This window comes from Pecten maximus, chromosome 4 (genome assembly GCF_902652985.1).
Source record: "Pecten maximus chromosome 4, xPecMax1.1, whole genome shotgun sequence".
NCBI classification, from domain to species: domain Eukaryota; kingdom Metazoa; phylum Mollusca; class Bivalvia; order Pectinida; family Pectinidae; genus Pecten; species Pecten maximus.
In genome coordinates, this window is record NC_047018.1 from 44832288 (window position 1) to 44854977 (window position 22690).

The following is a 22690-nucleotide window of genomic DNA, read 5'->3' on the forward strand; positions in this document are numbered from 1 at the left end:
AGTATTTCAATTATCCGTTTTTTTAACGTTATAAATATGAGATTTATTCCATACTTGCAAACTTTTTGATGAAGAAAAAAATGACAAAAAGAATATATTCAAACATGATATTTCAAAATATTTCTTACAGATTAAATTTAAAGTTTTAAATTCAGGGGTCTCCCTCCTTAATTAAGCCTGTTTCGGCAATTAATTATCGAAACCGTTGAAACGTGAACTAGAGACGTCGATTTGATTAGTGCAGATTATTTAAGTTGTTCATGTGTGGAAAAAAATATGACTAAATTACCCATCCGTGTAGGCCATTATATCGACTGATTTGTTATGACGAATGAACTGATCATAGATGATGCTTTGGTAGTCCAGAGACATAAATAATAAGTTTTATTTTGCTTTAATCACCAAAGACCTCTATAAAGGAATGTTTTTTTTTTGTTTTTTTTTTATCTTTGCCAGAATATGTGATTTTAATAACCTTCATAAACGCGCTAAGTTGCTGGTTTGAAAAATATCAATTAATATTTCTGTATTCTCACATAGAACACAACAATTGGAAAAAGAATTAAAGAATTTTACATAAATATACAGGAAACATACCAAACAGTACACAACACAAAAAAAACCTGTCATGGCCATGGGAGCACGTGGCGGTGACAGTAAAGAGCGATTTATCTCCCCTTCCCGGAAGTTTACATTGAATGTTGACATGTGTTATGAGGAGAAAATGGGGTGCAAAAAAAAACTTTTTGGGTTCGACTAACAAGTCCTTGATAAGTAATTATGTGAAGATTCTTAACATATACTTACTTTCCTTTATTACACACAGATGGATTCGTCATACATCGCATGCAAATTCGTCTGCATCCTGATTGTTTACGCGGTATTTTTGAGAAGCTTTTTCCCTATACGAAATGGCTTACCGGGATTTTCTGTGCAATCCGATTTTTCAATCGGGCTTTTCAGCAAAAATGCTACTCTCGATTCAAAGACTGAGTCTTCTTTTAACCCTCCAGTGTTTGAGAAAATGGTGTTTGTCTTGATCGATGCTTTGAGGGCCGACTTTGTCCTCGGCAAACAATCTCCAATGACCAACTTGCAGGATTTGTGGACGAAAGGGAAAGTGATCAGGTACATCGCCAAGGTCCACCCTCCCACGGTCACCTTACCAAGGATCAAGGTATGCCCCCTCCCAGTCACCTTACAAAGGGTCAAGGTATCCCCCCTCCCAGTCACCTTACAAAGGGTCAAGGTATGTCTCCTCCCAGTCACCTTACCAAGGGTCAAGGTATGCCCCCTCCCAGTCACCTTACAAAGGGTCAAGGTATGCCCCCTCCCAGTCACCTTACAAAGGGTCAAGGTATGCCCCCTCCCAGTCACCTTACCAAGGGTCAAGGTATGCCCCCTCCCAGTCACCTTAAAAAGGGTCAAGGTATCCCCCCTCCCAGTCACCTTACAAAGGGTCAAGGTATGCCCCCCTCCCAGTCACCTTACCAAGGGTCAAGGTATGTCTCCTCCCAGTCACCTTACAAAGGGTCAAGGTTTGTCCCCTCCCCGGACCAACTTATACCACAAATCAAGGTTTGTCCCCTCCCCGGACCAACTTATACCACAAATCAAGGTTTGTCCCCCTCCCCGGACCACCTTATACCAAGGTTCAAGGTATGCCCTCCTCCCCGGACCACCTTATACCGCAGATCAAGGTTTGTCCCCCTCCCCGGACCACCTTATACCACAGATCAAGGTATGTCCCCCTCCCCGGACTACCTTATACCAAGGACCAAGGTATGCCCCCCTCCCGGACCACCTTATACCACAAATCAAGGTTTGTCTCCCTCCCCGAACCAACTTATACCACAGATCAAGGTTTATCCCCCTCCCCGGACCACCTTATACCACAGATCAAGGTTTGTCCCCCTCCCCGGACCACCTTATACCACAGATCAAGGTTTGTCCCTCCTCCTTGGACCACCTTATACCAATGTTCAAGGTATGCCCTCCTCCCCGGACCACCTTATACCACGGATCAAGGTTTGTCCCCCTCCCCCGACCAACTTATACCACGGATCAAGGCATGTATATATCGATCCCTCAAGCTAAGAGGGACATACCTATTCGTATGATAAAATTATAGTCATATCCTATAGAACAGGCTAAGTAAAAATCCTTTTTCGCTCATTTGGTAGAGCAACATTCTATAATTAAACCAGATGTCCTCAGCAGAGGCTTTGAACATGATTCTGAAACTCTATTTTTACATATTCAGTGTCTTGCCTGGGTATTTTGGGGAAATCCAATTGACCTAATAAGGAAGACTTTACATGTACAGTATGTTAAAATTTGTTTAATGTGTCGTGCTGACCTGTTTTATGATGGAGTGTAAATGCTCTGGAGTGTAAATTTAAATGCTCTGTATACTTGATGGCACACATCAAATTTTGACTTTTGAGTATCCTTAAACTTACATACTTTGTGTAAAAGTTGCCATTGTGTTTTTCTGTGCTTTTCAGAAGTTATAATCAAAGGACATAATTGGGAATTTTTTTCTAATTTTTGGAAAATATTTTGGGAATGAAGTCGTTTTGTGCACCTAGTTATATAGGCAAGAAAGACATAGTGGATATCTAACAGTGTCTTCAGTAATACCAAATATATTTCACGAGTGCGGCTAATATTTTGGTATTTTTTACGAATTCATAGCGCGAGTAGAAAATATCAAAATATTAGCCACACAAGCAAAATATCCTGAGGCAGCTCAAAATACCTATCAGCTCAATCTCTCCCAGAATTCATTGCGGTCCCCTTGTCAATGGCTCACAAATGTACGCCAAATCATGGCATTATGTATTATATCTTGCATTATGATGTCATGTAACGTTTTTCATCAGAAAGTGAAAAATATCACTTTTATAGAATGAATAATTTTCGATATTTTACTGGTGAGAATGTAATAAACTTTTATATACTTAAGGTAACTAGTTTTCTTCGTTTTCTGTAGGCTTTGACTACTGGCAGTATTCCTGGGTTTGTGGATGTGGTGCTGAACTTTGGCTCCTCAGAACTACATGAGGACAATATCATTGACCAGATGAAGAGAGCGAAGAAGAGGGTGAAGTTTTATGGAGATGACACCTGGATCAGATTGTTTCCCCACCAATTTGTAGAGTCGGATGGTACCACATCATTTATTGTAACTGATTATACAGAGGTAAAAACTAAAGGAATTCAGATAAAAATTTCCTTGTTTATAAATTCAATACATGTATTTCAAATTTCCTTGTTCGTAAACTCAATACATGTATCTCAAGATTTAAAACATTTTCTTCCTGATTGAATAGGGTTTTCAAGGGCATTTGTGTTTAGACTAATTATATATCTTACATACATACTGTCATAATACAAGGAGTACAGTTCAGATCACCATCAAAAGTCATTGTCCAATTTCTAATGTCCATCTGTAGAACATTTTATAAACAGATCAACAGAGAATTTGCTATTTTTCTATGGATTATCTCAAAAAATATAATCTTGATTGATGAAGATGTAATCATTGTTTATTTATGCTAATGATTAAGATGAAGAAAAGATGATGATGATGATGATGTTATCATTATTAATTTATGCTAATGATGAAGAATAGATGATGATGATGGTGATGGTGATGATGATGATGGTGGTGGTGACGAGGACAATGTCAGTAATACACAAAAAAACTGTGTTCCTGATATCTCTTCTGCTACAATGAAACAAAATGCAGTCAACTTGACTTTTATTTTGCTGCTAAATTCCCTTTATCTTTTTCTATAACAGCCTCCATCAAAGCCAGTGCTTTGGACATCTTGCAGAGTATTAAAGATGTCTTTGGGCTTGTCATTCAAAATCAGACAAAATACATGAATAATTTGATGTTTATCTTCCAGTGAGGTTTATATGATTGTATTAATGAATTTGTGTCCCTATCTCTCACAGGTGGATAACAATGTCACTCGACATGTGTCACCGACCCTCAGAACTGGACAGTTTGATGTCCTGATACTTCACTATCTCGGACTTGACCACATTGGTCACATGGCGGGTCCTACCAGCCCGTTGGTTCCACCCAAACTTCGGGAGATGGACTCTATCATCAGGGATATATACCAGCTTGTGGAACAGGTGAATAAGATATTTAGGACATCATCTTACACCTTACACCTTGTAGTCTTGTACCGAAGATTTTCCGTTAGAATTATCTCCCCTAGAACGTCATATCAGAGCAGGATTGTCTTGGGGCCTGTTCGTTTACGCGGACAAACCGGTTCGCCAGTTTTTAAATGTAATAATTCAAACATATATCTTGACGGACCTGCAAATGTTAATACAGGCCTTGGAAGTCTTTGTCAAGGCTCGTCTGAAAACAATATAAAATCACCAGGTCCGTCTTTATTTTATAAACCAACAACACCGGTCCAAGTGGTCAAACCGTTTGGACTGCAAAAACGAAAAGCAAACGGCCTAGTATAAGTGAATTTTTTGGGGAAATGCAGTTATTTTGATATAGGTATTTTAAAAGCAAGTAATTCCTCTGGCGTTTTATCACATCCTCCCATGTTTTAGTAAGAAAGCTAAATTTCAAGGCTTATTTATGGTCAAATGTGATACCCAGTATTTGAAAAGTACAAATGTAGTTTAATTTAGGACTAATCAGGGGTCGAACTTAACTTTTTTTTCATAACTAGCAGTTCATTGCGAGTGCCTAAAATTTCCACTAGCAAAATAAAATTTTGAACTAGAAAACTTTATAGCAGTGTTTTCATTAATTTAAATGCAAAGTAAAATAGAGAAAATACAGGAATCACACCACTGATCAGAAAGATTTCATTCATCATAAAATCATAGTTTCTATTGTTGGTTTCTATTTTCCACTCATATTTTCACTATTTATGCTTGTTTATCATGTATATGAACAGATTGACTGAGAAAACAGAGTAGAAAAAATTTTCACTAGCATTTCCTGCAATTTAACTGGCGTTTTTCTATTTATAAAGAGTTAATTTCGAACCCTGCCAATGCCTGTATACTTCCTCAAAACCGCTTGCTTGTGACTACTAGTTCCTCTCTGATTTTGTTTATGCTCTATTTAATACTGAAGGCAGTAACTGTATATGTTTGCCAGGACACAGAGATGGACACCCTTATAGTTGTATGTGGGGACCACGGAATGAGTGACCAGGGGGGTCACGGAGGTGCCACGCCCAGCGAGACCAGGGTTCCACTTCTCCTTATCAGCCCCAGGTTTACCCTTCACAGAGGTAGATATTGAGATATAGTCAGTCAAATTACAAGTAAGATTTAATGTAAGAAAAACAGTTTTTCTTCCTCTTTCTCAACAGCCAAAGGTTTATTTGTCAAAGAGGTATAGGTATTGAGAAATTGTCGGTCAAGTCACAAGAAAGGTCTTGCAGTTACAAAAATGTTTGTCTTCCTTTTTCTCATTGCAAAGGTACTTTGGTACTAGGTATGTTTGTTACAGAATTATTGAATATTTGGCAAAAACTCCCATAATTCTTTTCCACAGCAGTTTTAATCATTTTTATAAACTAACTTGATCGGCTGTCAAATGAGAAAGGTCAGGTGTAATCCCTTATCCAATCAGAAGTTTAGAGGCTGGGAGATTTGTCCAATCAGAAGTTTAGAGGCTGGGAGATTTATCCAATCAGAAGTTTAGAGACTGGGAAATTTGTCCAATCAGAAGTTAAGAGGCTGGGAGATTTATCTAATCAGAAGTTTAGAGGCTGGGAGATTATACCAGTTGACTAGGTGGCATTAAAGGTGCCCACCCCATTAATTTTACAACCAAGAAATGATAAAATGTTAAATGTTAGGTAACAAAAAAAAACCCAACAAACAAATACTTCTTAGAAAATTAAATTTCTTTTTACTTCCAAGTCTTTCACTTAAAATTCCAAAGCTATGTTGTTCATTTGGAAAGACTTATGTATATCATGGTTAAATACATTAACAAAAATGTGGCATTCTTCCACAAATTGTCTCCAAAATCAATTTTGTAGCTCATCTCTTCTTTCTTATTGCACCTTTTTATGCAAAACTAACTTTAGGCTGATAACTGTGTAAGCGTATGTAAACATATTACATTGATGTATGTGATTTCTTCACGACGTAACAGGTTGTTATGTATGCTTTATGCAGGTAAATTTAGCATTTTACAGAGCCTTTTCTGGTAACGTTTTTGTGTCCAATGAATTGACCCGTTTCCAACATGGCTGAACGCAGTATTAATTATAAAATAATTCTGTTATCTGATTTTATAGAAATATGAAAAAAAGAAAAAGTTAATTATTCAAAATGAGTATTTTAAAGATGTCAAGCTCATGGTTGGATACCCACAGCTTATTGCACTACACTATGTAGACTGGCCACCAGACCCTAAGTTTTTTTTGTTATGAATTGCCAAGTTAAATTCTAATACTAGATTATCTGCCCCTAGTTTGAAACTTAGAATCAGACATATCCTTGGGACCAAAATCATGAAGCTCAATTTTAGTTAAAATTTTGATATTCTAGAGACAGGGAGCCAGTTTATACACTATATGCTAAATGTAGATAAATGACTTGTTTCAATTTCAATTTTTTTTCTAGTAGGTCTCCTTCGTTAAGGTTGTGTGATTGAAGCTATTTCACTGTACATTTATTTACACGACTGACAGTTTTTTCCAGAGGAGAAAACCATTGAAGTTGATCAGGTTGACGTGACTCCGACTCTCTCAGTGCTGTTTGGTTTGCCGATACCTAAGAACAATCTCGGGGTGATAATTTACGATGCTCTAGATGGGTTCTGTACAGAGGATAGGGTGATGGCCCTGTGGAAGAACGCTCTACAGGTTTCAAGGGTTTTAGAGTACAACGATGCCGACTGGAAATTTGGTATGTTACTCTGAACGTTGAACAGAATTTAACGGAACAACTTGGTCTAGTACACGTTCTGAATATGAAAAAAGCCAATGAATCTTAAAAAAAAAAAATATGAAAGTTTCTTTTAGCTATTAAAGGATAAGATATCTTGTAGCCAATTTCTCTACTGATATCAGTTCTATTTGTTGGGAAATCTGGTGTAGTATGGTATTTTGACCACCATGGTAAATTGACCCCAGGGTCAAAATACCATTATGGTTTAATGAACCCCCTTCATGGTTAAGTTAATAAACTTATATGTTGAATAATATATGATAAAACAAGTTATGGTGACACTTTACCATGACGGGGGTCATTTTACCATAATGGTATTTTGACCTTGACCCCAGGGTCATTTCATCATGATTCAAAATACGATGCTACACTGATAAAAATTTGAAATTGTTAAATGAACTCTTTAATCCAGAAAATGATCTTCCCATTATAAATTATCCCTTCAATCCAGAATTCCTTCTCTCTAAAAGTTGGTTTATTCAGAACTTGATTTATGATACACTAAAATGGTCTTGGGAGTCTTTGGGCCCCTTAAATACTTATCTGTTTAAAAAACAATGAAGTACAAAAATGTATTGTAATGTAACCCTTTCTGTTTTAAAAAGTAATATTGTGTTTGGAAAAAAAAAACTTTTATCTTCTTTTTTCATTAACTTCATGAAGATGAAGGATATTTGGAATTCCAAAGACTGACAAAGGTCCATCATGATTGGTTGATGTCCAAATCAAGTGGAGTGTCCCGTTCTGATTGGCTGGCAGAGGGAGATAAGATCGGAAGACGGTACATTGAGGCAATCAAGACAATGACTGAAAATATCTCTTCCTCTCTGACACAGTATGACATTTACAGCCTCATAGTCGCCGTAGCAACACTTTGGCTAGTAAGTACACACGGTACAACATTTAGTCTCGGTCACAATAACAATATCGCACAGTACATTTGTAAATGTGTGGATTTTTCGGTCATCTGACATAAGTACAGCAAGTTTAGTTACTTGAATGACCTTGACATTTGTTCAAATCTTTTAAAAATAAATTTCCCTTCTTATTTTGACAATTCATTTTGGCAGGGATTATCACTTTAGTTAAATAAATTGTCTACTCTGAGTGTCATTTTCTTGAAATAAAATGAATTAATTCCAAAGAATAATGAATAAATGTTCATATTGTTTGAATGTTAGAATGATAAAATAAATTCTTTCTTATCAAAATCAGAATGTTTCATTATCCTCCCCTGGGGAATGATGAGGGGTAATGTTGGCCATGGTGTTCCATCCTGCCCTGATTTGTTTGTTCTCATGCCATGTTTAATGATACAATGGTTCATATATCGGTGTTCAAAGATCATGGTCAATGCTATTTGTTTATGGAAATTCATAGAAATATGACACTTACATTTGTATTTCAGTGAAAGGACATTTTCTAGTTTTAAAACTATACACTATTGACCTCTTCCTACTTCTGCCAGATACTGACCACACTGGTGTTAGAGCTTCACCTATCTCCAGCTGACCAAGGTCAAGACCAGACACAGACCATTGTTTTGTATATCCCCGTCACCTTGACGATAATGTTTGGACACGTGATGGTCTGTACCACCTTTTCCACTGGTCAGTTGTGTCGGACTGACCCTTCTGGACTTGTCCTGCAGGGCCTCATCCTGGCTGTGGTGTGTGGGTCAGCAGCTGAACTAGTGGTCAAATTCATTCAATTCTGGTCTCTTAGAAAAAGAAAGGTATCCATTTTTTTAATTTCTGAAAAATACTAAAATATCCTCGGCAAAATATCTAACTCTGAATGCTTGTTTGCTTTCATCAATCCTAATTCTAACCCTAGAAAATTTTTCAGACAAGTGCTGTGTAAGATAGAATATTAGTGCTATTTAGCTTCATTTAATATTTGCAAAACTTTTTTTTTAAATGCGTGCCCATCAACCCTGCCTTTTTCAGCATATGACAATAAACACATTTTTAGAAGAATTTTATTGCAACCTGCTACCTTCATGTTGTGCGGAAAAATCTTCTCTTTATTTTTGCGCTGGTTGTAGTAAAAATACAGAACAATCTGCCGGAGGAAGTATTATCAGCACCAACAGTTAATTCTTTTAAAAAAAGAAAAGACATGCATTGGAAGGATAAAGAACTTTTATATGATTATAGAAGTTAATGTCACAGTTAATTTATTCAATTATTATTTATATGTTGTGTACATGATTCCAGTGTGAATGATCTTAGATCCTGTACTGGTTATAAACTCAACTTATAATTAAATTACTTTCATGGGGTGTGACCTGTCTCCTGGGTTGTGTCCTGTCCTCCGGGGTGTGTGTCCTGTCTCCTGGGGATGTCCTGTCCTCTTGTTGAGTAGTCTATTGGAGTTGCAGAATTTCCCAACATAAGTAATTTAGTATGTACATGTATAATAGTTTTGTTCTATTATAGGTGCGGTCCTCTCATTCCTTGGGTGTGTCCAGGCCCCTGGGTGTTGGGCTGACCCTGGGGACAATCTGTCACACCCTGAGTCTTCTGTCCAGCAGTTATGTGGAGGAAGAACATCAGACGTGGTATTTTTACACAGTGACGATACACTTGGCTCTGGTTACGTTCACTCTCGGTACATACATATCAAGTGTTCATACTACAAACATACAATGTCCAGAGACAAAACAGTACCAGGCTTATGACGAAGACAGAACAGATCAGGGAGAAATGAAACATATAGATGGAGAGATGGAACAAAAGAAGGAAGAAAAACATTTTGAGCAGGTGAAAGGTTTCCCTGGCCGTACAGTGATGGCGGCCATTTTGATTTTAGTCCTTTGTAGAGTGCTGAGGACGTGGAATCAAACCGGGAATAAATGGCTGGATCAACCAGACGTAGGGGACTGGCTTGTCATGTAGGTACCAACTTCTCTTGTGTTGGGCAAAACATTCCTGTCTTAGTTAAGACACTAATATAATTTAATCTTGTTTGTAACAAGCATTTTCATTGGCTTAGAAATTTGTTATCAGTCCATAATGTAAAAAGTGATGTCGTGGTTTATAAAGTCACTTTTGATTGGTTGATGGAGCAGCAAAATGATTTGTAAAAGAAAAGAGTCCATCAATAAAGTGAATTTTTGCAGAGTATTGATTGAATCATAAGGATTAACTTGAATATATATTTTACGTTTTGGAGTTATAACATAAAAAACCGGAGTGTACTCTCATCATAAATCGCTTCACAGTTTATTTAGAGTTCACCGAGTTTTTTGTGTGTTATACCTCCAAAACATAAAAAACATAAAGTTAATCCTTAATTGTCATAGACTTAACTTTTAATAAATATATATTTACAAATTGCAAAAAGCAACAGATCTATGAAAGTTAGAAATTTACATATGGATAATTGTTTTGAAATCTAATTAATATTTGTATGTGTTGCCAAATCTTTATTTCAAACTGGACACAATTTAATTATATTTACGAGGACGGAATTATGTATTTTGATGTAGAGATTTTAGTCCAGTTAACATCTTCAATTTGGTGTAGATATTTTAACAAGTATATTGTAGATATTGATTTGAACACTTTAAATCAAATATTTTCCATATAATGTGAATTATTAAGGCTGTATGGTATCAGAGACATTTTATCTACCCTCCATACTTTATGTATATAATGTTTAATAATGATGAGAATCAGGTTTATTTCGATATTCAGTTATGCATTATCGATCAATTATGAAATATATTCAGTTTTATCAAGCAAATGTGAATAATTAGTTTTCTTTGATTTATCAAAAATATATTTTGAATAAAAATTGTATATACTGTATATAGCTTCATGTATTTGAAAACTTTGCATACTGGATGGAAATTCACATTTAAAATTAAGAACATCTTTCCAGACTGTAAGTTTAAAAAACTGGTTTATTTTAGCTTATTGAGATGAGAAGAATCCTGTTTTATCATTTTAAAACTTGTAAAATGACCCGGCTAGTAATTAGCTTTTCAATTTTGGCATTGGTTTTATTTCAGTTTTCGATAATTTTTCAATTATACTCAATAATTGACCAATCATTATCAAATCCTCTAAAGTAGTTTTAATACAGAGATTGACTTAAACACATGTACATAAGGAAACATGATTTTTTTGCAGGTTGTGTGATTTTATTCAAATCCCCAGGTAAAATTTGATATTTAATTTAACGCTAGTCAAACCAGACCACAGATAAAAACAAGATGGTCGACTATTAAAGGCATTCTGTTCCCTCACTCCTTCCACAGTGTTCCCCAACAGTAAACCAGTACACCTTCCATACTTCTCCATGATAGCTTAGTTGGTTAGAGCACTGGCCATAGAACCTCAGGTGAGAGTCTGAGGTGTGTGGTTCGATGTTCCCTACCCATGTCGGATTGTGTTTCTCGATAAGCTGCGAAACAGGCTGGTCTGTGCCGTCATGGTTTTTTTAAAATTTCGTTCTTCTTGTATTCTTTTCCTGAACGATGCAGTGAAGATCAGCATCACTTTATCACTTTAATTCACTGGATGTCATCAAATGTGATAGGCCTCCCATATCATCATATGTAGTTCAGTGTTGTAGTCACCAACTACTACAAGGAGACCTTGCTTGTCTGTGAGGTAATAAACCCTGCATATAAACAAACGATTTTGTACAGAAAAAAAATTGGTTCTGTAGAAATCAACCTTTAAATGTCGTCAACTCACACCAACTTCAGTCTGAGATTTTTATTGTATTGAAATGAAGGGTTTCATCAGTTTTTCAATTAAAATAATGGTAAGGTGTGTGGTAGTGATGTTTGCTGTTTGACTGAAAAGCTATAAAGGTTAAGGTCACAGGAGTCAAGTGTTCAAACAACTTTCACTGTGAAAAACAAATTATAGGAGATTTTGCCTTTAAGGAGTATCCAAAAAATAATGATCTACACTCAAAGACGGATTTAGTTATAAGTCTCCAATGTCCTTTTGTCCTTTCCACATCGCACCAAAAATGCCTAGATTCAACACCGCTTTAATTCAATCCAGCTTAAGTCCATCCTGTATTACTTCCCATGGTGCATTAGTTACCAATACCATTTCACCTGATTTCCATCCAATCTCCTTCCGCTATGAAATTGTTAAAGGTCATGATAAATTATTTCATTTCATTTTCAGTTTTGTATCAGATCTTGATTGGTCTCTATCTGTTTATGTGTTATTCTATCAAATTGCACTTTGCAACAATGATAAAACATCATATTGCACGCTCGTGCGAGTGTTCTGTGATGTCACTAAATTTCAGCCAATCAGATTTGTCCAGACACATCCCATCAAGTTGTGCAAGGGTGGAATATGGTATTTTATCAAAGATGTGGTAATTATGATGTTGTGAATATTTTCGAATAAGATGCAATTTGAAAGGCATTGGATCATACCTTTAGCATTCTTTGCTATGAGTTTGATACAGAAATGTAAAAAAACCAGTCATGGCACTTTATTTCCATCGATATGATGATTGCTGGAGCTCGGATACCCAATATCAACCTCAGCCTCTCGCATACTAAGACCTGACATCATCATAGTTCATATTGTAGTTACTACCAGAATGAAATTCTTAACAATTTGTTAACAATAAGTAATTTTAACTTCCTTATCACTAGAATCATATATGTCTAATGACTTCATCTCAGAAACGGCTATGGAATTGTTAGAACCATAACAATTTCCAAAGGCATTATCTGGACTGAATGGACCCCATTGACCTTTTGTTTTGTATGTTTCCCTTTCTTACTCCAGGCCAGAGAATAAGTGTTTCCTTTCTGTGTTGATGGGCGTTGCCCTCAGTGTGGTTGTCGTGGTGAAGTGGGCGGGGCAGTCCTGTGTACAGAGGGGCGTGTTTGTGGCGGGGCTGATCTGTATTTACTGGTACAGAGTTACTACAGGAGCTGTTGATGATCCTTTCCAGATTCTTCCAACAGACAAGTAAGTTTTCAGGTCTCCACCAAGTCTAATGATAAGGTTACAGAGTTAAATTTTAAAAATGAAATTAATAAATTCAAATTTCAAACTTATTTCTTAATAAGCTTAAGTTTTGATTTGTGTTAAGTTTGATTTCATTATACAGGAGCTGAGGCATATACTTGTTTCATAAATATTTTCTAGTTTATTTTTAATTTTTTTCTCCCTGTTAAACAAGAGCACTGAAAACAAATAATACGCCGATCAGAACCTATCCAATGTTTGTTTGTTTGTTTGATATTTAAAGTATCTGGCAGTCAGTGTCATGTCCTTGTGATGAAAATATTCTAAGACTTTGTAATAATTGTAATAATTGTCCCAAAAAGAAGAATCTAAAATGGGTCTAAAATATTTCAGAATTTTTTTTAAACCATTACAGATATTAATATATTCATATGGTCCCAAACCCATCCAAAATTTTACAAGATCTCACATGAATATCCGTGCTAAAAACTAGCACAGTAACACATGATTTCATGGAACTGTAGACTGCTGAAGTAACTTAAACAAAAACTTAAACCAGATGGAAAGATAGACATACGGACACAGAGGCGATACCATTACATGCCTTTTGAAATTCCATGAGGCATGTAAAACTACAAATGTAGGTAGGTTGCATAACTATTTCATATAATTAGGGGTCGCGGTGGCCAAGTGGTTAAGGTGTCCCGACACTTTATCACTAGCCCTCCACCTCTGAGTTGCGAGTTTGAAACCTACGTGGGGCAGTTGTCAGATACTGACCGTAGGCCGTTGGTTTTCTGCGGGTAATCACCTCCAAAACCTGGCACGTCCTTAATTGACCCTGGTTGTTGATAGGACGTTAAACAAAAATTACCCAAATCATACAATTAATGGCGGAAAGGTTGGTTATTTATCTTTACAATGACATATACCAAAGACAAACTAGAAAATGTCTGTAAGACATACATGCCCCTTCTTCCACTTGACATGACATCCCAAAACCTCAGCAGTTCCTGAGATTAGCTATTATTCTATTAGCATCGTGACAGGACAAGATGGGATGGGACAGGATTGGGACGGGACGGACAAGGGTAACACTATACCCCCCCCCCCCCCCCCCCCCCCCCATTTCATGGCAGGGGCATCAAAATGGTGTAAATGAATCATATTTGTTGATTTGTGTTATCAATTTGACTGGTGACATTTTGTTTCCATGTCTTCTTTACTGTTCACCGTAAAATCTGTTCCCCTGAAAGGTTTTTTGTTCACATTTTACAAACGATAAATATGTATGTGATCATGTCTACTGATATTGAATCATTTCAGAGGGACGAGGCCGGCCCAGCTGGTATATGTACTAGCAGGGGTGTGTATACTGCATCCTTTCATCGTACATGTCCTCAGATGTTTACAAGGAGACAGAAAAACAAAACCCTATGTGGCCATTTCTTTCTGCGGATCACTTCAGTCCGCCTGTATCCTGCTTGCTTTATTGCTCAGTAAACCACACAATGTGGCTATGTTTGTAATGGTAGTCCTTCAAGAACATCTGGCAGATTGTACGTTACTGCGGCACATTTCGCTGTCGACGCCGACAGTCACACTTTACTATCTCTGGATGGGCATGGCGGCTTTCTTCTACCAGGTAATTTGACACTTTTGCTACATATAGTGTACCATATTTTTTTTTTTTTTTTTTTTTAAATTTTGTCTAAGGACAGGAAAATTCAACAGTGATTATCTTTGTATAGACGGCAAAAGTAATGGCGATTTATAAATAGTTATTTAGTGTTAGTCCATTAAATTGTGATTTGGTGACATAAATGAACTATGCTTAACACTGGATAGTTATCAATTAACAGGATAACAGACACATATTTTCGATAAAGGGAGATAACTTCAATACCTATATACAAAATATGTATGTATATATTTCCAAGGTAGCATACATCCTTAAGAAAACCTATTATTTATGATATCAAAACCCTTGTGAATGACAAAATACAATTATCAAATTGTTATGCTCCTGTACTCTATGACATCATCTCCGGCCACTCGGACCAAAACCATGTCTGATTTTTATTGTGTGGTATTTATTTTGTAGGAAATGCTTCATTCCAAACATTTTACTCGTTTACAGGGTAATTCAAACAGTATATCAACTGTGGATGTTTCTGCTGGTTACACTGGTCTGACCGACTACCAGCCAGTCCTCGTCGGCTTCCTCATTGCTTTGTCAACGTACAGCGGCCCTGTGTTCTGGCTGGTCAGCCTGGTCAGACATGTGACCTCAACACTGGACATCCATCATATTTATTACCATACCAGGTAAGTCATGAACAGGGAGGGCTATTCAGAGATAGGGAGTAAGTTATACGATGGAGTGTCGAGATGTATATACCATATCTATCTCCCTTTGTGTAAAAGTCTACTATTAAAGTTTAGAAAGGAAGGGCTTATAATTACTGTTGTGAATTTACGTGACGAGCCGACTTCTCGAAGCAAGAAGTTTATATTTCTTAGTCTGTAAAGTGATGTTCAGCCATGCACAACTACCATCGGGGTAGTCTACACCTGGTCAAGCTTGTATACAAACATATTTACGTACCTGTTCTTGCATGATCTTAGACTACACTTGCCATTGTCAGCATATTACACTCGTCGTTGTATTGTATTCGGTCATCTTTCTTAACATTACTTGTGACCCACTTTTAGATTTACTATTTTAAAAATTGATGATTCTGCAAAAATGAACAAAGGGGCTAATAATATTATGTTATGAACTCTGGTAATTTCAGGTTGAAGGTGTTGATCTTGGAAATATGTACAACTCTGTGTTGGACACGCGCCCTCCCCCTGGCTGTGTACTCGGCGTTAGTGACTCTACAGAGACACCATTTGTTTGTGTGGACTGTATTCTCACCCAAACTTCTGTATGAGGGAGCCCTCACTCTCCTCATGGCAGGGTTTTCTATACTCTGTTTAACTTTAGTAAAATTCAAAATATAACCTAAACACACCAAGTCTTCTTTTTGTCATTTTTTGATAAAACAAATTACCGGTATACAGAAGGTGGGAGATCCAACGTCCGTGTAAACAGTTCGGTGTGGTTCTGTGTTACACAGCCGACGGATTCCACAAGGAATACAAGACTCCGGCCGTAAAGTTGAGTAGTGAAAATAGTCAGAGATGACCATAACAACGTCGTGCTGATCCACCCAGCACGACATTGTTATGGTCATCTTTACCCTTAAATTACCGGTATGTTTGTAAGATCCAACAAAAGAGAAATATAATTCAGTGAAACCAAACTTTACTGACAACTGACTTCAACGACGTCCTGTATCATCCAACCGTATCCAGAAGAATGGTGATATGCTCCATTGACATTGCCGACACTGGCTTAACCGTCACACTGTCTTATCCGACACATTGACTTGGTCACATACTGTGTCGGTAAAGTCAGGTTTGAATGTACTTTAGTATGGGTCGCTGGTAATTGCATCGACTAGTCACTCAACATAAGAAATCCTGAGGACTTGAGCAAGGCTACATCTTTCTTAGCACTGCAATATAACAGTTGAAAACAAACTAGGTAATGGAGGTTTGTTAAGTCCACTACTTGTTTTTATTTCCTACTAGGAGCATTTGGCTTTTCTAAGTAAGTGACGATCACAGTCTGTTTTGTTGTCTTTATGCAAGACCCTAGATACTCTAGATAGTAGATGACATGCCTCTCATCTCTTTAGTAAGATAACCTTCAGCTACTACAAAGAGACCCAACCTCAAAATTCCTCTGGCTCTGGCTGTTGAAGGGGAGATAAGCCAAAAAATCTCAGAACTGTCTTCCTCATGTCTGGAGATTAACACATGGTTTAAATTATTATTCGAAGTGCAATACATAGGTTTTTTTTATAATACAGGAATATATACAAGTTTTGATTCCAAGATTTGATATTGATATTCATGGGTCCAGCTAATCGATTATGTGTAGTTCAGGGCCCAGTTGTTCAAAAGGTGATTAGGCTAATCACATTTTAACAACATTTTTCAAATCTAATGGATATAACTAATTTAATATTTAAAAAAAATTATAAATTGATCATGCAACACAGTTTATAAATCATTAAATGACCTTTATTTCCTCCAATATTTACACTGTACAGATTGAATACATAATCAACCTCCAAATAATTCCATTAAATATCAGAAATGTACAAATTGGTTTTAATTTCTAATAAATTAACAAAAACAAAATTAACTGAAGATATGTACCAGGTACATGGAAAAGCAAATCTGACAAATTTCAAGAGATATTTTCATGCTGATTCTCGACACGAGATGATTAAACTGTATAAAGAAACTTTATAACCATATTCTATATCCTGTCTTATTTTAGTAATAAATCGGTTTTCCTAAGTTTGAAAGGTTTTTTTTAGCATGAGAACTATTATGCAGGATTAGGTGTATAATCCAACTACAATGCCATCCGTAAGAACTACAGACACTATTTTGACTTGCTGAAATATTATAAGCAAATCAGAAACTTTGCAATTCCTTGAGGTGTATTCATTGGTCAGTGACAAGTGACAAGGGACCTATTATTCAAAATATCCAAAAAAAAAAAAAAAATCATTTATTTTTTGAAAAATGTAACATATCATCCCACTCGATAAATGATGTTATCCTATGAAAGTATGTTCTCATTTTAACAAATTTTTAAAAAAAGATGTCATATTGCAAAAAAAATTTTTGAGAATTTTTGGATCATCAATAACTATCAACAATTGAAATACTATAAAAGCATTACCATGGTAGGAAGTTTAGACAAAAAAATACAATACACAATATTTTAATAATATTTACTGAATTTCAAAACAATTTCTGTAAATTGTATGGGAACTTATGGATGGTAATGTATACTTATACATTATATCACATGTTGTATGTGTGTTTATGGGTACAAATCCTTTTTGTTTAAATCTGATACATTTTCAACTACAATAATGTACTCTACTCCTGTCATCAATGAAGTACGTATACAGCGCCATTCGCATCCGACTTTTGCTGAAACATTTGATGTTGGAAAAACATAGAAATATGTACATGTAATCCCAAATATTTATGATATGAGAAAACATTTTCCTCTTTCTCTCTCTCTTTCTTTTTGAATTTTCTACTACAATGTATTCGATGCCTGAACTTGATGTACAAACATCATTAACAATAAGTATTGCTTATTGAAGAAATTCAATTTGAAATCAAGGTTGGACTACCTTTGAACACAATTATGACTTGTCTTAATGCTGCTAACAAATAAATGCCCAAGTCTAAAAAAAAAAAAAAAGAAAAAAAAGAGTCCCAATAGACCTGAACCACTCACCTGTTCTCAACTTATGAAGAGAAATCCTTGTTGAAAAGTTTTATTTATTTGACTAAGATGTTTTCAGTGATTCCACATTTTACATCCCTCCTATCTAGTATATTATCTGCTGGTGTTCTTGGTTATTGAGGAAAAACCATCTTAAGTTTTCAGCACATCTGACCCTCAGTGACCTTGAAAGTAGGTCAAGGTAATTAATTTTAACAAACTTTATTCATCCCAGTATCCTGTAATCCAAACACCATTTTTTTTAACAGGATGATTCAAAGTTTGTGTTGGGTGTTTTATAGTAGTGTCCTTTTTCAGATTAAATGGGACATCTCAGTATAGTGTGAATGGACTATCTGAAAACGAATGGGGTCCAATTTATTTTCTATACTTCTAAAGGTGATGGGACGGCTTCAACGCAAAATCTGAATGATGAGGATGGATGCCATACCAAGGTGTATAAGTTTACATTCAGACAGTTGGGCTTAAAAATACCCTACAAACACTTTGAGATTTTTTGAAGACTTACAAAAACATTGTTTTTCATGGTAATGTCAAATTAAATATGATTTGCAAGAAAAAACTTCTGAGAATTTCTGAGAAATATGAAACCTGGCTAAAAAGTGAGCAGCCGAACATAGGATATCTTTTCGATACTAGTGAACCTTGTTTTAGAAATTTAACAACAGATACATTAAAACACATGAACAAACATTTCTGACAAACATAATTATTGTAAAAAGCACATATCTATATAAAAATGTATAATAATTACATGTGAATTTCCAGTGTAACATTTCATATATCCAAATAATTACTTTGTACATTGTGTAATAATATAGAATAAAAAGATGTCATTTTTAACAATGAATATTGATCTGTAAATAATTTTCACTATAATAAACAATATTTTGTGGTAGGGGATCAAAAATTTGTCATATCTATGGAGTTAAAAAAGTTGACAGACATACTGCATAATTACAACAAGGCTATTCAAGGTACATGTACAGTGTATATTCAAAAACCTTTCATGGTCTTTTACTGCCGAATATGCTAATGAACAGCCATCAAACTTTCAAGTCAATGTATTGTATATTAGCGCAGATAAGTTTTTATTTTTTTTGAATTTTTTATTTATTTTAAGTAGTTACAGAATTTGACAAATGCATTCTACGGATTTGATTCAAAATTTCTGTAACCATTATGTACACTTGCTGAATTCAACGATCATTGGTATATTGTGCAACAGTTAATCTATCTCTATCCATTTATGAAACAAAATTGAATTATCAATGTCTCTTGAAATATAGTGGGGATGGTATTAGACTATTTAAGCACTGAATCACTCCCTATTTCTGTCATAACAAGTTCACCACACGATGTCATGTAATTAGACATGAAAGACCATATAGAACAAAGGCATTATACTAATGAATCTGTTTTTAGTAGACCAAATATATGGAGATTATTCACAGCATCTGATGTAAATTAGTAGACCGTGGTGATGTTATTCAGTCACTGAACAGGCTTTCTTATTATTATTATTTTTTTTATAACGATGATAAAATACAAGTTGCATCCTACCGCCTAGACTTGGAAGAAGACATTCAATAAAGGGTTGGCCTTGTAAACCAGAGATCCTCAGAGATAGCATTAGAATAATTACCTGTTTCATTGTAATGTACCCAGACTCGGAAGAAAAATTGATAAAAATTACCAAGTTTTACTTTAACAAGAATCTCTCGTTACACCTGTAAAACTTGATGAGTAATTCTGTGGGTGGGGAGTTCGTCTCCCTGGTAAGATATTAGCTACTTCCTACCGACTCGACCAGGGAATTAGTCCCCCATGGTAAGATATTAGCTACCTCCTACCGACTCGACCAGGCAATTAGTCCCCCTGGTAAGATATTAGCTACTTCCTACCGACTCGGCCAGGGAATTAGTCTCCCTGGTAAGATATTAGCTACTTCCTACCGACTCGACCAGGGAATTAGTCCCCCTGGTAAGATATTAGCTACTTCCTACCGACTCGACCAGGGAATTAGTCCCCCATGGTAAGATATTAGCTACTTCCTACCGACTTGGCCAGGGAATTAGTCCCCCTGGTAAGATATTAGCTACTTCCTACTTACTCGGCCAGGGAATTAGTCCCCCTGGTAAGATATTAGCTACTTCCTACCGACTCGGCCAGGCAATTAGTCCCCCTGGTAAGATATTAGCTACTTCCTACCGACTCGACCAGGGAATTAGTCCCCCATGGTAAGATATTAGCTACCTCCTACCGACTCGACCAGGCAATTAGTCCCCCTGGTAAGATATTAGCTACTTCCTACTGACTCGGCCAGGGAATTAGTCCCCCTGGTAAGATATTAGCTACTTCCTACCGACTCGGCCAGGCAATTAGTCCCCCTGGTAAGATATTAGCTACTTCCTACCGACTCGACCAGGGAATTAGTCCCCCATGGTAAGATATTAGCTACTTCCTACCGACTTGGCCAGGGAATTAGTCCCCCTGGTAAGATATTAGCTACTTCCTACCGACTCGACCAGGGAATTAGTCCCCCTGGTAAGATATTAACTACTTCCTACCGACTCGGCCAGGGAATTAGTCCCCCTGGTAAGATATTAGCTACTTCCTACCGACTCGACCAGGGAATTAGTCCCCCATGGTAAGATATTAGCTACCTCCTACCGACTCGACCAGGCAATTAGTCCCCCTGGTAAGATATTAGCTACTTCCTACTGACTCGGCCAGGGAATTAGTCCCCCTGGTAAGATATTAGCTACTTCCTACCGACTCGGCCAGGCAATTAGTCCCCCTGGTAAGATATTAGCTACTTCCTACCGACTCGACCAGGGAATTAGTCCCCCATGGTAAGATATTAGCTACTTCCTACCGACTTGGCCAGGGAATTAGTCCCCCTGGTAAGATATTAGCTACTTCCTACCGACTTGGCCAGGGAATTAGTCCCCCTGGTAAGATATTAACTACTTCCTACCGACTCGACCAGGGAATTAGTCCCCCTGGTAAGATATTAGCTACTTCCTACTGACTTGGCCAGGGAATTAGTCCCCCTGGTAAGATATTAGCTACTTCCTACCGACTTGGCCAGGGAATTAGTCCCCCTGGTAAGATATTAGCTACTTCCTACCGACTCGGCCAGGGAATTAGTCCCCCTGGTAAGATATTAGCTACTTCCTACTGACTCGGCCAGGGAATTAGTCCCCCTGGTAAGATATTAGCTACTTCCTACTGACTCGACCAAGGAATTAGTCCCCATGGTAAGATATTAGCTACTTCCTACTGACTCGACCAGGGAATTAGTCCCCCTGGTAAGATATTAGCTACTTCCTACCGACTCGGCCAGGGAATTAGTCCCCCTGGTAAGATATTAGCTACTTCCTACCGACTCGGCCAGGGAATTAGTCCCCCTGGTAAGATATTAGCTACTTACTACCGACTTCGCCAGGGAATTAGTCCCCCTGGTAAGATATTAGCTACTTCCTACTGACTCGACCAGGGAATTAGTCCCCCTGGTAAGATATTAGCTACTTCCTACTGACTCGGCCAGGCAATTAGTCCCCCTGGTAAGATATTAGCTACTTCCTACCGACTCGACCAGGCAATTAGTCCCCCTGGTAAGATATTAGCTACTTCCTACCGACTCGGCCAGGGAATTAGTCCCCCTGGTAAGATATTAACTACTTCCTACCGACTCGGCCAGGGAATTAGTCCCCCTGGTAAGATATTAGCTACTTCCTACTGACTCGGCCAAGGAATTAGTCCCCCTGGTAAGATATTAACTACTTCCTACCGACTCGGCCAGGGAATTAGTCCCCCTGGTAAGATATTAGCTACTTCCTACCGACTCGGCCAGGGAATTAGTCCCCCTGGTAAGATATTAGCTACTTCCTACCGACTTGGCCAGGGAATTAGTCCCCCTGGTAAGATATTAGCTACTTCCTACCGACTTGGCCAGGGAATTAGTCCCCCATGGTAAGATATTAGCTACTTCCTACCGACTCGGCCAGGGAATTAGTCCCCCTGGTAAGATATTAGCTACTTCCTACCGACTCGACCAGGGAATTAGTCCCCCTGGTAAGATATTAGCTACTTCCTACTGACTCGACCAGGGAATTAGTCCCCCTGGTAAGATATTAGCTACTTCCTACCGACTCGGCCAAGGAATTAGTCCCCCATGGTAAGATATTAGCTACCTCCTACCGACTCGGCCAGGGAATTAGTCCCCCTGGTAAGATATTAGCTACTTCCTACCGACTCGACCAGGGAATTAGTCCCCCATGGTAAGATATTAGCTACTTTCTACCGACTCGGCCAGGGAATTAGTCCCCCTGGTAAGATATTAGCTACTTCCTACCGACTCGACCAG

At 37.3% G+C, this 22690-nt stretch overlaps 1 protein-coding gene across 3 annotated transcripts; it reads left to right on the forward strand.

Moving 5' to 3' along the window:
- Positions 1–455: 455 nt before the first annotated feature.
- LOC117326217 (GPI ethanolamine phosphate transferase 2-like) lies at positions 456–15950 on the forward strand. Of its 3 annotated transcripts, none has more exons than XM_033882878.1 (13): positions 456–1177; positions 2996–3205; positions 3967–4152; positions 5153–5288; positions 6715–6921; positions 7627–7844; positions 8432–8698; positions 9405–9859; positions 11103–11129; positions 12741–12926; positions 14253–14571; positions 15067–15254; positions 15725–15950. In XM_033882878.1, the coding sequence occupies exons 1-13, from the start codon at positions 827–829 to the stop codon at positions 15933–15935; spliced, it is 2961 nt and encodes a 986-aa protein (XP_033738769.1). In that variant the 5' UTR covers positions 456–826; the 3' UTR covers positions 15936–15950. The 3 variants fall into 3 exon arrangements, with proteins under 3 accessions (XP_033738769.1, XP_033738770.1, XP_033738771.1); XM_033882880.1 differs by having other exon boundaries at positions 1026–1128; XM_033882879.1 differs by lacking the exon at positions 11103–11129 and having other exon boundaries at positions 460–1177.
- The last annotated feature ends 6740 nt before the right edge of the window (positions 15951–22690 follow it).

Bases quoted from the DNA above. Each gene is read 5' to 3' on its own strand.
- LOC117326217 (XM_033882878.1), top strand. From the start codon at position 827: ATGGATTCGTCATACATCGCATGCAAATTCGTCTGCATCCTGATTGTT. The intron at 1,178-2,995 runs GTATGCCCCCTC...CGTTTTCTGTAG, and splicing joins TCACCTTACCAAGGATCAAG to GCTTTGACTACTGGCAGTAT. The intron at 5,289-6,714 runs GTAGATATTGAG...AGTTTTTTCCAG, and splicing joins CAGGTTTACCCTTCACAGAG to AGGAGAAAACCATTGAAGTT.